The sequence below is a fragment of the Arachis stenosperma genome, chromosome 4 (genome assembly GCF_014773155.1).
Source record: "Arachis stenosperma cultivar V10309 chromosome 4, arast.V10309.gnm1.PFL2, whole genome shotgun sequence".
Lineage (NCBI taxonomy): Eukaryota > Viridiplantae > Streptophyta > Magnoliopsida > Fabales > Fabaceae > Arachis > Arachis stenosperma.
Window position 1 is genome coordinate 105,302,813 of NC_080380.1, and position 13,642 is coordinate 105,316,454.

The 13,642-nt window shown below is 37.0% G+C and overlaps 1 protein-coding gene and 1 long non-coding RNA gene across 2 annotated transcripts; both read right to left on the reverse strand.

The window, feature by feature from the left end:
• Positions 1-9,591: 9,591 nt before the first annotated feature.
• LOC130975275 (uncharacterized) lies at positions 9,592-12,479 on the reverse strand (the record flags this gene model as incomplete). Its single annotated transcript, XM_057900090.1, has 7 exons — positions 9,592-9,738; positions 9,854-9,987; positions 10,171-10,254; positions 11,391-11,484; positions 11,811-12,226; positions 12,262-12,352; positions 12,414-12,479. Coding segments are annotated over 7 exons (1,032 nt in total), but the record flags the coding sequence as incomplete, so codon positions are not given.
• An 81-nt stretch (positions 12,480-12,560) lies between these two features.
• LOC130973768 (uncharacterized) lies at positions 12,561-13,236 on the reverse strand. Its single transcript, XR_009084284.1, has 3 exons — positions 13,077-13,236; positions 12,679-12,779; positions 12,561-12,602 (listed from the first exon to the last, which is right to left on the reverse strand). It is a non-coding gene; the product is annotated as an uncharacterized LOC130973768 (long non-coding RNA).
• Positions 13,237-13,642: the final 406 nt, after the last annotated feature.

Sequence of the window (13,642 nt, forward strand, 5' to 3'; positions counted from 1 at the left end):
GAAGATGTCTAATTGCACCCATTCTGAAAACATTTCAGAGGGGCATTTTCTTAGCATCTCTCTGTATCTCTCCCAAGCATCATAAAGAGATTCATTATCTCCTTGTTTGAAGCCTTGGATGTTTAGCCTTAGCTGTGTCATCCGTTTGGGAGGGAAATAGTGATTCAGGAATTTTTCTGACAGCTGTTTCCATGTTTTTATGCTGTTCTTAGGCTGGTTATTTAACCACCTCTTAGCTTGATCTTTTACAGCAAATGGAAACAGTAATAGTCTGTAGACATCCTGATCTACTTCCTTATCATGTATTGTATCAGCGATTTGCAGAAATTGTGCCAGAAACTCTGTAGGTTCTTCATGTGGAAGACCAGAATACTGGCAGTTTTGCTGCACCATGATAATGAGCTGAGGATTCAGCTCAAAGCTACTAACTCCAATGGAGGGTATACAAATACTATTCCCATATGAAGCAGTAGTGGGGTTAGCATATGACCCCAGAGTCCTCTTGGACTGTTCATTCCCACTTGCTTCCATATTGAATACAAGTTGAGAATTTATATGTTGAGAATTATTTATTTTATAGTAATGGAATAAATAATTATGGAATATATAAAAATTTGAAAATATTTTGTAAAAGAAAATTATTCTTTTTTTTTATAAAAAAAAATAAAAACGAAATAAATAAAAGAAAGTGGAAATATTTTGAAATTGAAAATTGAATTTTTAATGTAAAATTTTCGAAAAAGTAGTTTTAAAAATAGTTAGAAAATAAAATTTTTTTGAATTTTGAATTTTATGATGAAAGAGAAAAACACACAAAAGACACAAGACTTAAAATTTTTAGATCTAATGCTCCTTATTTTCGAAAATTTTTGGAGGGAAAACACCAAGGAACACCAAACTTAAAAATTTTAAGATCAAGACACAAGAAAAACTCAAGAACACCTTGAAGATTCACAAGAACACCAAGAACAAAAGAAAGAACACCAAACTTAAAATTTTTGGAAAACTTTAGTATAATTTTCGAAAATTATGAAAGATTAACAAGAAAACACCAAACTTAAGTTTGGCACAAGATTAAATCAAGAAAAATTATTTTTGAAAAAGATTTTCAAAAGTACTAGTGCTCCCTTATCAAGAATATAAACCAATGCTTTAGCCAATTGGGAATAAATATGACACTTGGTGCAGATGTTCCAATTAGTGCTTTAAAAGGAACACAAGTGAAACAAGAAAAGACACAAAGCAAGAAAAACTCAAGATCAAACAAGAAAAATAAGCAAGAACAACTTGAAGATTAATGAAGAACAAAGATCACAAGTCAAAAATTTTAAAGAAAAATATGAGATATGCAATTGACACCAAACTTAGAACAAGACACTAAAACTCACGAAAATTAGAAAAATAACAAATTTTGAAAAGAAATTTTTGAAAAGAAACTATCCTATCAAGATTTAATGACTCTATAATAATAAAAATAAGAATAAAAATAAAAATAAATTATTCCTAATCTAAGAAATAAAATAAGCCTTCAATTGTCCAAACTCAATAATCCCCGGCAACGGCGCCAAAAACTTGGTGGACGAAATTGTGATCACTTGTTATTTGTTTATAAAGGATGTATACTCTTATGGCACTGTTTATTTTCTTCACAACTCCGTTCAACTAACCAGCAAGTGCACTGGGTCGTCCAAGTAATACCTTACGTGAGTAAGGGTCGATCCCACGGAGATTATTGGCTTGAAGCAATCAATATTTATTTTATTTGTCTTAGTCAGGATGTCAAAGAAAATTGTTTGGATTACTTGAACAATAGAGTTACTTGTTTTGCAGTAATGGAGAATATGTTGGAGTTTTGGAGATGCTTTGTCCTTTGAACTTCAACTCTTCCTTGAGATCCTCTTCTCACACGCAAGGTCTATCCATGGCAAGCTCTATGTAGGGTGTCACCGTTGTCAATGGCTACTTCCCATCCTCGCAGTGAAAGCTAATGCTCACGCACTCTGTCACAGTACGGCCAATCACCGGTTGGTTCCCGCTTCCTACTGGAATAGAATCCCTCTTTTGCGTCTGTCACTAACGCCCAGCAGGTTGCAAGTTTGAAGCACGTCACAGCCATTCAATCCTGGAATCCTACTCGGAATACCACAGACAAGGTTTAGACTTTCCGGATTCTCATGAATGCCGCCATCTATCTAGCTTATACCACGAAGATTCTGTTGGGGAATCTAAGAGATATTCATTCATTCTGATGTAGAACGGAGGTGGTTGTCAGGCACACGTTCATGGGTTGAGGAAGGTGATGAGTGTCACGGATCATCACCTTCTTCACAGTTAGGCGTGAATAAACATCTTAGATAAGAACAAGCGTGTTTGAATGGAAAACAAAGGAATTGTATTAAATCATTGAGACGCTGTAGAGCTCCTCACCCCCAACAATGGAGTTTAGAGACTCATGCCGTCAAAAGTATGCAATTCAGATCTGAAAATGTCATGAGGTACAAGATAAGTCTGTAAAAGTTGTTTAAATAGTAAACTAGTAACCTAGGTTTACAGAAAAATGAATAAACTAAGATAATTGGTGCAGAAATCCACTTCTGAGGCCCACTTGGTGTGTGCTGGGGCTGAGACTAAAGCTTTCCACGTGTGGAGACCTTTCTTGGCGTCAAACTCCAGGTTTTGACGTGTTTTGGGCGTTCAACTCCGGATCATGACGTTTTTCTGGCGTTTAACTCCAGACAGCAACATGTACTTGGCGTTCAACGCCAAGTTACGTCGTCTATCCTTGCGCAAAGTATGGACTATTATATATTGCTGGAAAGCCCTGGATGTCTACTCTCCAACGCCGTTGAGAGCGCGCCAATTGGACTTCTGTAGCTCCAGAAAATCCATTTCGAGTGCAGGGAGGTCAGGATCCAACAGCATCAGCAGTCCTTTTTCAGCCTAAGTCAGATTTTTGCTCAACTCCCTCAATTTCAGCCAGAAAATACCTGAAATCACAGAAAAATACACACACTCATAGTAAAGTCCAGAAATATGATTTTTGCCTAAAAACTAATAATATTTAACTAAAAACTAATTAAAACATGCTAAAATCTACATGAAATTACCCCCAAAAAGCGTATAAAATATCCGCTCATCAATGACTTCTCAGTATTTGGAGACTCATTCAGCTCCTGTCTTGATCATCTAGCACTTGTCCTGAAAAGGTGCCAAGAGACTAACCTGGTTTTAAACTGGAAGAAATGTCACTTTATGGTGACTGAAGGAATTGTCCTGGGGAACAAAATTTCAAGCAAGGGATTATAGGTGGATCAAGCAAAGGTAAAAGTAATTGAAAAATTACCACCACCTGCCAATGTTAAGACAATTAGAAGCTTTCTGGGGCATGCAGGATTCTATAGAAGGTTTATAAAGGAATTTTCAAAAAATGCAAAACCTCTAAGCAACCTGCTAGCTACTGATACACCATTTGTGTTTGACACAGAGTGTCTGCAGGCATTTGAGACCCTGAAAGCCAAGCTGGTCACAGCACCAATCATCTCTGCAGCAGATTGGACATTGCCATTCGAACTAATGTGTGATGCCAGTGACCATGCCATTGGTGCAGTGTTGGGACAGAGGCACAACAAGCTTCTGCACGTCATTTATTATGCTAGTCGTGTTCTAAATGATGCACAGAAGAATTACACAACTACAGAAAAAGAGTTACTTGCAATGGTTTATGCCATTGACAAGTTTAGGTCCTACTTAGTAGGGTCAAAAGTGATTGTGTACACTGACCATGCTACTCTTAAATACTTACTCACCAAGCAGGATTCAAAACCCAGGCTCATAAGGTGGGTGTTGCTTCTGCAAGAGTTTGATATAAAAATAAGAGACAGGAAAGGGACAGAGAACCAGGTAGCTGATCATCTGTCCCGGATAGAACCAGTAGCTGGGGCGTCCCTTTCCTCTACTTAGATCTCTGAGACCTTTTCAGATGAGCAACTCTTTGCCATTCAGGAAGCTTTATGGTTTGCAGACATTGCAAACTATAAAGCTGTGAGGTTCATACCCCAAGAGTACAACAGTGTGCAAAGAAAAAAATTAATTTCAGACGCCAAGTACTACCTATGGGATGAGCCATATCTCTTTAAGAGATGTGCAAACGGAATGATCCGCAGATGTGTACCTAGAGAGGAAGCACAAAGGATCCTATGGCATTGCCATGGATCATAGTATGGGGGACATTTCGGAAGTGAGCGAACAGCCACTAAAGTCCTCCAATGCGGCTTCTACTGGCCTACTCTCTATAGGGATGCCCGAGAGTTTGTGCGTAACTGTGACAGTTGCCAAAGAGCTGGTAACTTGCCTCATGGTTACGCCATGCCTCAGTAAGGGATCTTAGAGATTGATTTGTTTGATGTATGGGGTATTGACTTCATGGGTCCCTTCCCACCATCATACTCAAACACTTATATTCTGGTGGTAGTAGACTATGTATCTAAATGGGTAGAAGCAATTGCCACTCCCAATAATGATACTAAGACCATGTTGAAATTCCTCCAAAAATACATCTTCAGCAGGTTTGGTGTTCCCAGAGTACTAATCAGTGATGGGGGCACTCATTTCTGCAATAAACAGCTGTACTCTGCTATGGTCCGATATGGAATTAGCCACAAAGTAGCAACTCCGTATCATCCACAGACAAATGGGCAAGCTGAAGTCTCTAATAGAGAGCTAAAAAGAATCTTGGAACGGATTGTTATTGCCCGTAGAAAGGATTGGGCAAAGAGCTTGGATGATGCTTTGTGGGCATACAGAACAGCATTTAAGACTCCTATAGGAACCTCTTCATACCAACTTGTGTATGGGAAGGCCTGTCATCTGCTCGTGGAACTGGAACATAAAGCCTACTGGACAACCAGATTCCTAAACATGGATGCCAAGTTAGCTGGTGAAGAAATATTGCTCCAGCTAAATGAGCTAGAGGAGTTCAGACTCAGTGCCTTTGAAAATGCAAAAATTTATTAGGAAAAGGCAAAGAAGTGGCATGACAAGAAGTTGTCATCCAGAGTTTTTAAGCTAGGACAAAAAGTTCTGCTCTTCAATTCTAGACTCAGACTATTCCCAGGAAAACTTAAATCCCGGTGGAGGGGTCCGTATGTGATTACAGGAGTGTCACCATATGGATATGTTGAGCTTCAAGATATTGATTCTGATAAAAAGTTCATTGTTAATGGACAGAGGATCAAACATTACCTTGAAAGTAATTTTGAGCAAGAATGCTCAAAACTGAGGCTTGAATGAGTCTCAGTAAAGGTCCAGCTAAAGACAATAAAGAAGCGCTTGCTGGGAGGCAACCTAGTCATTAGCAGGTTATTTGTTCTATAAAAGTTTCATATATATTCTTCAAGGTTGATCATTGAAATTGAAGGAATTCACAGAGTTATAGAAGGATTCAGTGCAAAAAGCAGAGAAAAGGAGTTTGCTGGCAAGAAAACGCCAGTAAAGGGTACTCTGGGCGTTAAACGCCAGAATAGATACCATTTTGGGCGTTTAACGCCAGTAAAGGTACCATTTTGGGCGTTAAACGCCAGAATGGGTACCATTCTGGGCGTTTAACGCCAGAATTGCAGCATCCTGGGCATTCAGCAAAATGCCCAGTGATAAAAGGGTTTCTTGCATTTAACGCCAGCCAGGGTACCTGGCTGGGCGTTAAACGCCCATAATGGCCAACATTTGGGCGTTAAACGCCAGAATGGATACCATTCTGGGCGTTTAACGCCAGAAAGGTAAGGGACAGAGATTTTGTTTTCCACTTCAAATTTTTTCAAACTTTTTTATTTTGATCCATAATTTTCTGCATAAACACATTACAAACTTTCATCATTCACCTTCAAATTTCAAAAATTATAACAATTTTCGAAATCATTCTTCAAATCTCTTTCAAATCCTTTCCAAATCTTCTTCAAAAAAATCAAATATCTTCTCAAATTCTTTCCATATCTTCTCAATTCTCCTTCAAAATTTTCGAAATCTCTCTCCCTCCCTTATAAATACACCTTCGGCCATCCCTTTCTCCCCACCATTCAAATTTGCTCTCCTCCTCTCTCTCCTCTTTCCTTTCTTTTGCTTGAGGACAAGCAAACCTCTAAGTTTGGTGTGCTTTTCCATGATCACTAAGCCAAGATTTATCAAGATCATGGCTCCTAAGGAAAAACAAACCAATTTAAAAGGCAAGAAAGAGAATAATCCAAAGAATCTTTGGAATCAAGAAAGGTTCTTAACCAAAGAACATGCAGACCATTACAACAAAATAATGGGTCTGAGGTCAGTGATCCCGGAAGTCAGATTTGATCTGAAAGAAGATGAATATCTGGAGATCCAAGAGCAAATTCGAAACAGAGGATGGGAAGTCTTAACCAACCCTGAGACAAAGGTTGGAAGAAACATGGTTCAGGAATTCTACTCAAATCTGTCGCTGACAGATAAGCAGAGAATAACTGGAACTGCTTTTCATACCTACAGAACCATGGTCAGAGGGAGAATTATTTACTTCCATCTGGACAAAATAAGAGAGGTCTTCAAATTGTCCCAACTACAAGATGATCCTGAATCCTTTAATAAGAGAATGGTGAGAGTAGATAAGGGGTTGGATCAAGTTCTAGAGGACATATGCCTCCCTGGAACCAAGTGGACAACCAATTCAAAAGGTGTCCCAAACCAATTCAAGAGGGGAGATCTCAAACCAATTGCAAGAGGTTGGCTAGACTTCATTGGGCATTCTATATTGCCCACTAGCAACCGTTCTGATGTCACGGTCAAGCATTGCATTATGCTGGAAAAAGAAGTGGAGATTCATCATCTGATTGCTTGTGAGATTTACACAATTGCAAACAAGAACTCCACTGAAGCCAAACTGGCTTACCCCAGCTTAATCTCTTTGCTAGGTAAAGATGCTGGGGTGAGGGTGGGAGTAGATGAGTTCATCCCAATTGAACATCCAATCACCAAGAAGTCAATGGAAGGACAAATGCAAGATAACTCTATCAAAAGGAGGGCGCAAGAATTCCTCCCTAAATTTCCTGAAATTGACTACTGGGCCAGCCTAGAAGCATCTGTTGCCAAGCTGCAAGAAACTATGGAACAAATTAAGGAAGAACAGCAGAATCAAAACTGCATGCTCTGCAAATTGCTGAAGGAACAAGAGAAGCAGGGGCGTGAGCTACAGGAGCTGAAGCGCCAGAAGCTCTCCCTTGAAGGGTCAAATACCCCACAAGTTGAGGGAGCATCCACTTCTCAAAATCAAGGTTGTTGAGTCCTAACTATGTGATAACCTCTATCATTAGGAGTCTATTTTAGAGTCATTTAAATTTTTGTTTTCTATTACTATTAGTCTTACTTATATTTATTTTTGAGTCCTGTTCTTAATTCATGATTAATAAAATTTAAGTTTCATGTCTTAAAGCTATGAATGTCCTATGAATCCATCACCCCTCTTAAATGAAAAATGCTTTAATCACAAAAGAACAAGAAGTGCAGGATTTCTAATTCATCTCTGAAACTAGTTGAATTAGTTTGATGTGGTGACAATACTTTTTGTTTTCTGAATGAATACTTGAATAGTGCATATGTCTTTTGAATTTGTTGATTAAAGAATGTTAAACTTGTTGGTGTAACGCCCTACCACCCAAAACTTTACGCTTAAGTCGTAAAATAGAGGTGGCAAGGTATTAGGACTGCTAAAAATTAAAATAAATTCTTATAATAGTAGAAAGAATATAATAGACTAGGAGCCTTGAAAAATGGGTAAAACAAAATCGTAAAAGGAAAAGCGCCACGCTCCAGAAACGGAACAACTTGCGTGTGAGGCAAACTATAACTATAAAACGTAAGACAATAAAAGTAGGAATCGAAAGCCATAGTTACCAATAACAAGCTCCTAACTCAGTCTGCGAAGTCAAGGCTAGCCGGAGAATATTTACATAAATATACATATCCAAAACCCAAGATGTACATAAACAAAATTCTGCCTCTCCATAAACCTCTAAGAGGATCAAAAAGAATAAGTTATGTGGAGAGAAAGCTAAGTACGTGTATATACATCACTGCACAACAAAATAACACAGTAACCACTTCGCTTCAGGTGACCAGACGCCTAATGAGATACCTTTCGACCTGCATCTTCGTACGGAATCAAAATATTCAAAGCTTCGGAGAAGCTTTCTGATCGAGCTATCGAAGAAGAAAACGTCCAGAATCGTCTGTGCCTCCTAAAACTCCTGTTGGCCGAACTCAAGGGATAGAGGAGTTACGTCACCGTCAACTTCTACCGATCAAAAGTGGTGCCAACGTGTAGGGAGGAAGATATGAATACTTTTACCGAATTAGATTTTTTATTGGAGTTACGGAATGCAAGAAATTGAAGCCAAAAGTTTGGTGGAGGTTTCGTTTTCTCTCTTTCTCTCTCGGTTACGCTCCTTTGTTTCTTTTTTTTTCGTTCTCATTCTTACTGCTTTACATAATCCTTTGTTAGCGTACCAATATAATCATTACTATAAGAATGATATTATTATTATATTTATAATATCTGAAGTAAATTAATATGATATATATATAACGATAAGGATAAACTATAGTGGACGTATTTATATATAATGAATTAATGATTGGAGTATATTAATACGTATATGCATAGTCTTTAGTGGATAATAATAATGATATATATGTAACTTACACAACTAGAAAATGGATTAATACAGACAGATTTACAGACGGATTTAGTCTTTATTACAGACGGATTTTTGGTTACCGACGAAATTACCGACGGATTTTGTCCCTCTGTAAAAGCCCCGTCGGAAATTATTTACCGACGGATTTTTTTTCCGTCGGAAAATTACAGACGGATTTTTACCAGTTACCGACGGATTTTTCCTCTGTAAATTTTCTATCCATTTCGCAAAGGCGACGAACTTTCCGACGGATTTTCTGTCTGTAATTATAGACGGATTTTCAGACGGATTTTCCGTCTGTAATTACAGACGGATTTTCCGATGGATTTTCCGTCTGTAATTTGAACCTTAGAAAATCATCTCACACTATGATTACAGACAGAAAATCCGTCTGTAAATCTGTTGGTAAAGTAAAATAAAAATTTTTTTAAATTTTTCCATTGCAAAATAAATACTTTAGGTTTATTTTTTAAATTTCTTCCATCAAACACACTGTAAATTGAAAAAAAGAGGCCAAAAATCATATAGATAAACATAATATTCATTACATGATACCTATAAAATTAGATGTTATTTTTCAACATCATTGGCCAATATCTCACTATCTCAATAAAAAGATACCCAAAAAAATAAACCATTGACAGAACTATAACTATTTACATTACTCATTGACACTACTAGTTCCTTCATTTTCAACAATTTAAACAAACAAGATTTTATATTGATCCTATTCCTTTTAGATTGCATGATGGTGACTTGCTTGCTCAGAGCCATTGACAAATACACCTCCTGGATCTCCTTGTGGTTGTGTGTAGCCACTTCAAGTTAAACTTGCTTGCTTGGACAAAATAGCTTCATCTACTAACAAATTGCCTTCTCAATCATCTCTGCTCCAATAAATTCTGTGATTCCAATAGTAGCAGCCATGTTTGATGTTTCTACTCTCCTTTGCTTGCTTGGTTTCTTCAATTTCATCTTTCTTAGAAGTTAGAACCCTGGTTTCATTCAAAACAGTAGAATTCATCTAATGTTCACATGGCATTTGTTAATGAGACTATGTGATATTATAAGTCAGAAGAAGAATGAGGGAACTGGCCTAGAAAACACTTGCTTCTTAGAGTAAAAAACTATATACTCACCAAATGCTTATGCCATGTCATTCCTAAGAGGCCATCTCTGTCAGTGAATGCACGTTCAGCCATCATAAGTCTATCATTCACATCTCTCACTTTCATTTGGTACTCTTTCCATGTTCTCCAACCTTTACTTGCTTCTATTTCCAGAACAAAAGAAAAGAAAAGAAACAAAAGGAAAAAGGAAATTGAATGCCACTAACCTGCAAAAGAAAACAAAAGAAAAGAAAAGAAAACAAAAGAAACATTTTGATATCATTAGAGTTAACTGAGATGGAGTTTAATGTGACATAAACTGAAAAAGGAAATTGAATGCCACCAACCTGCAACATGCCTATGAGACATAGGATCTCCAAATTTCTGCATCCAGATGAAATCATCATACAGTGAGTGGTATACTGGATAATCTACAGAATTCACAAAGAAACAAAGCTTGAGAATACATTTCAAAAGGAAAGAAAAATCAAATGGCTGTAGAAGACAGGGAAAACGCACGGCATAACCATAGCCCCTAGGAGTGAAGTAAAAACATAACCATAACCATAGCCTCTAGAAATCAAAGCATGGAAGAAAAAATACAAATGGCAGAAATAGTGAAGTAACGGAAAGTAAAAAACTTGGGTATATATCCAAAATAAGTTAAATGCATCAATTGTAAGAAAGAGTTCAGAGTGCAAGTTGAAAATGCACTAGCATATACACATGGCATAGTAATTTCATTGTAATCAAACAAAAACAGCAACAATAATAATAACACGCATTGTTGATGATTTGATATGACAAGAAGCTACATATAGTTGGTCCAAAATGAATTGAAATAGATGAGTACTACTATCAAACTATTGATGTATATATATCTATAATTAGACAGACATGTATATAATAAGTATATAGCAGCAGCAGATTGATTAATGATTATAATTATAAATAGTAAATAATATTGTCCAAGACAAGAAAATAAGTTTCAGGTCCTTGCTAAGTTTCAGGTCCTTGCAGAAATCTAAAATCAACCAAATAGAATCAAGATTAAAATAAGCATCACTATGATCATAGAAACATTTATACATATAATAATTGAAGCCTGTGGAAAAGTTAGAAACAATTGCAATAAACACCTTTTTTATCTCACCTATATCTATCATATTCCTTTTTAAGTTTCTGTTTATCTCTTATCCTATTCAAAACTGGTGACTTGAAATCTCATCCATATTACTAAGTTTTAGAATTCATTATCATCATTAACTATCCTTCCTTGTTTTACTCACTCTTTTATCTAACCGTGACACATCATTCCAAATGTTTTTATAGTGAGATTCTTAATCTTTTCTCAAAGGTAGGAAAAGGATTAATGAGTCTTATCTTTTTTTTTTCAGCGTCATAGTTAACTAAATTATTTTGGTAACTCATAAGTGAAAATTTATATTCAAATAAGAGTAATAATATTGACATAGACATTATATTTAAGCATTTTGTTAAAATTAATTTTTATATGTTAAAATATGTATTTACAAGTAAATAGTAAAGTATATTTAGATCATTTTACCTGATATTTGGAACCATTCATCAAAAGTTTCAGCAGAGCTAAAAATTTCAGGCAGAAGAAAATTGAGAAGGGCCCAGAGTTCATGAAGATTGTTCTGCAATCACAAAATAAGAAACCACAGTAAATATCTAACTTGTTAGATGATGCATGTTACGAGGGAAAGTGAACTAGAATAAGAGTTTTAAAAGTTACACCAGTCTATGAACAGATAATGCTGCGGGGAGGTACAAAAAATAAACAAAAACACAAAACAGCAGTTCTACCAAGTTAACCCAAATTATGAGTACAAATGCATTGAAAATAAGCTTCTCTTAGCAAGCAACAAATTTCCTGCAAGAATTTATATACAAGACCTAGTTAACTCAAGATACATTAACTATCCTATTTTCAAAAATCAGCAATTTGGAACAATAAATGAACCACACCACCTTTTGCATCTTCGCTCTCCAAAAGCTTTATAAGAAGGTTCCCACCAACTTGCAACACTCCAGTTTCCGCCAAAGTGGATGGATCATCATGGCTTTGCTCACCTTCCTGAGTATCATCACCGTCAGCATAAACTGAAAATGCAGCTCTTCTGCCAACAGCCAAATCCAATGCTCGCATCCCTAGCTCCACTGACAGAGCTGCATCTTTAGTTGTGATTCCAGAAACCAAAGGGCACATGTCCGAAAGTATAACAGAAAACCCTTTTTGCTGAAAAGTCAACAGCCAAAACTTGATTGTATTACATTTAGGAATGGTGATTATTGAGCAAAACCACCACCGAAAATTCGGAACCCTAATTCCATAAAATGTTTGTTCAGCATTTTGCCACAACAAAGTCAGTCCATTTTCTTTTATTTGGTAAGTTTCAAGTAAGAGAGGGTACCTGTGGAGAGCCAAGCACCCGGAGCACAGCTGAGGTCCAGTACGGATGAGCTAGCCTTGATGAGCTTGTGCTGCTTCTGTATCTGTACCAGCTGTTAACTCAAAGTTAGTTAGTTAGTTAGAAGAAGAAGAAGAAACAGAAGTTTCGAGAACCTTGAAGGCAGAGCGAGCAACATAGCCAAGGCGCTGAGCTTCCTTGTAGAAGAAATCGGGTGCCCCCCGCTGCCCCTCCCCCCATCTCGATCCCTTTTAAAGGTTCAATGAAACTTGCACATTTTCTTTTCAGGCTAATGTTTAAAAGTCTGAACCCTCTCCAACATACATATTATGCACTGTCATGCTCTGCAACATTCACAATCTCAATTACTATCAACATAATCTCATAATTAGCATATAATTAGAGACATGAAACCCTAACCTTGAGTAGAGGCGTTACAGATCCATCGTTAAGAGTGAAGATATCAGAAATTTAGAAGCAAATTTAGAAGCATAGTGTCAACAAGATCTTGAGCTGTAACACTGAATAACAAGCAAATTATTATCAAACAATGAAAGTTGTAAATAATTATCAAATAAATAGCTCAAATTGAATTACAAATTATTTGAACAAAGCAAAACAGAACAGATTCAACATTTGTCCAAGCAAATGATTCAAACGAAAGCTTCGATTGCAGAAAAAATTCATCAAAATCAGAGTAAATCCGCAGATTCAAACGAAGCACAAAAGTAGAGTATGATAAACCTAAAACTGGCACAAAAAAATTGAGCCCTAAGTTTATCACAACGAACAAAATCATAAAATCAGGATTTATATACCTGAAATTTGAGATGGTTACAAGAAGAACTGAGAGAGCGAGTTGAGATTAGATGGAAGAGGTTCCAGAAGGAGCAGATGCGATGAGAGCGTCGGCAGAGAGAGCTCTGCGACGAGAGCGGCGGCGGGGGGATCTCGTAGGACGCAAAGGATGACAGAGAGATTGTGCGATGCAAGCAGCGGCGGCAGCAGCAACGGCCACGGCGGAAGAAGCAGAAGTAGCAGCCACGGAGAGAAAAGTAACTCGTGCCAGGGAGAGAGGAAGAAGCTCGTGTTTGATCTATGAATGGAGCTCGAAACACAGTTTGAACGGGGGCTGCCAGGGAGAGAGAAGAGGGTATAGGTTAGGTCTAAATTAAAATTTTCAGACAGAAAATTTTAAATTACAGACGGATTTTCCGTCTGTAATTAAGTAGATAAAACGCATATTTTATCTACTTAATTACAGACGGAAAATCTGTCTGTAACTATTCTACGGAAAAAAATTAATTTTTCCGACGAAATTATAGACGGATTCTCTTTTCCGTCTGTAATTTATGCTAATCTATTTTTTTGTTTTCCGACAAAA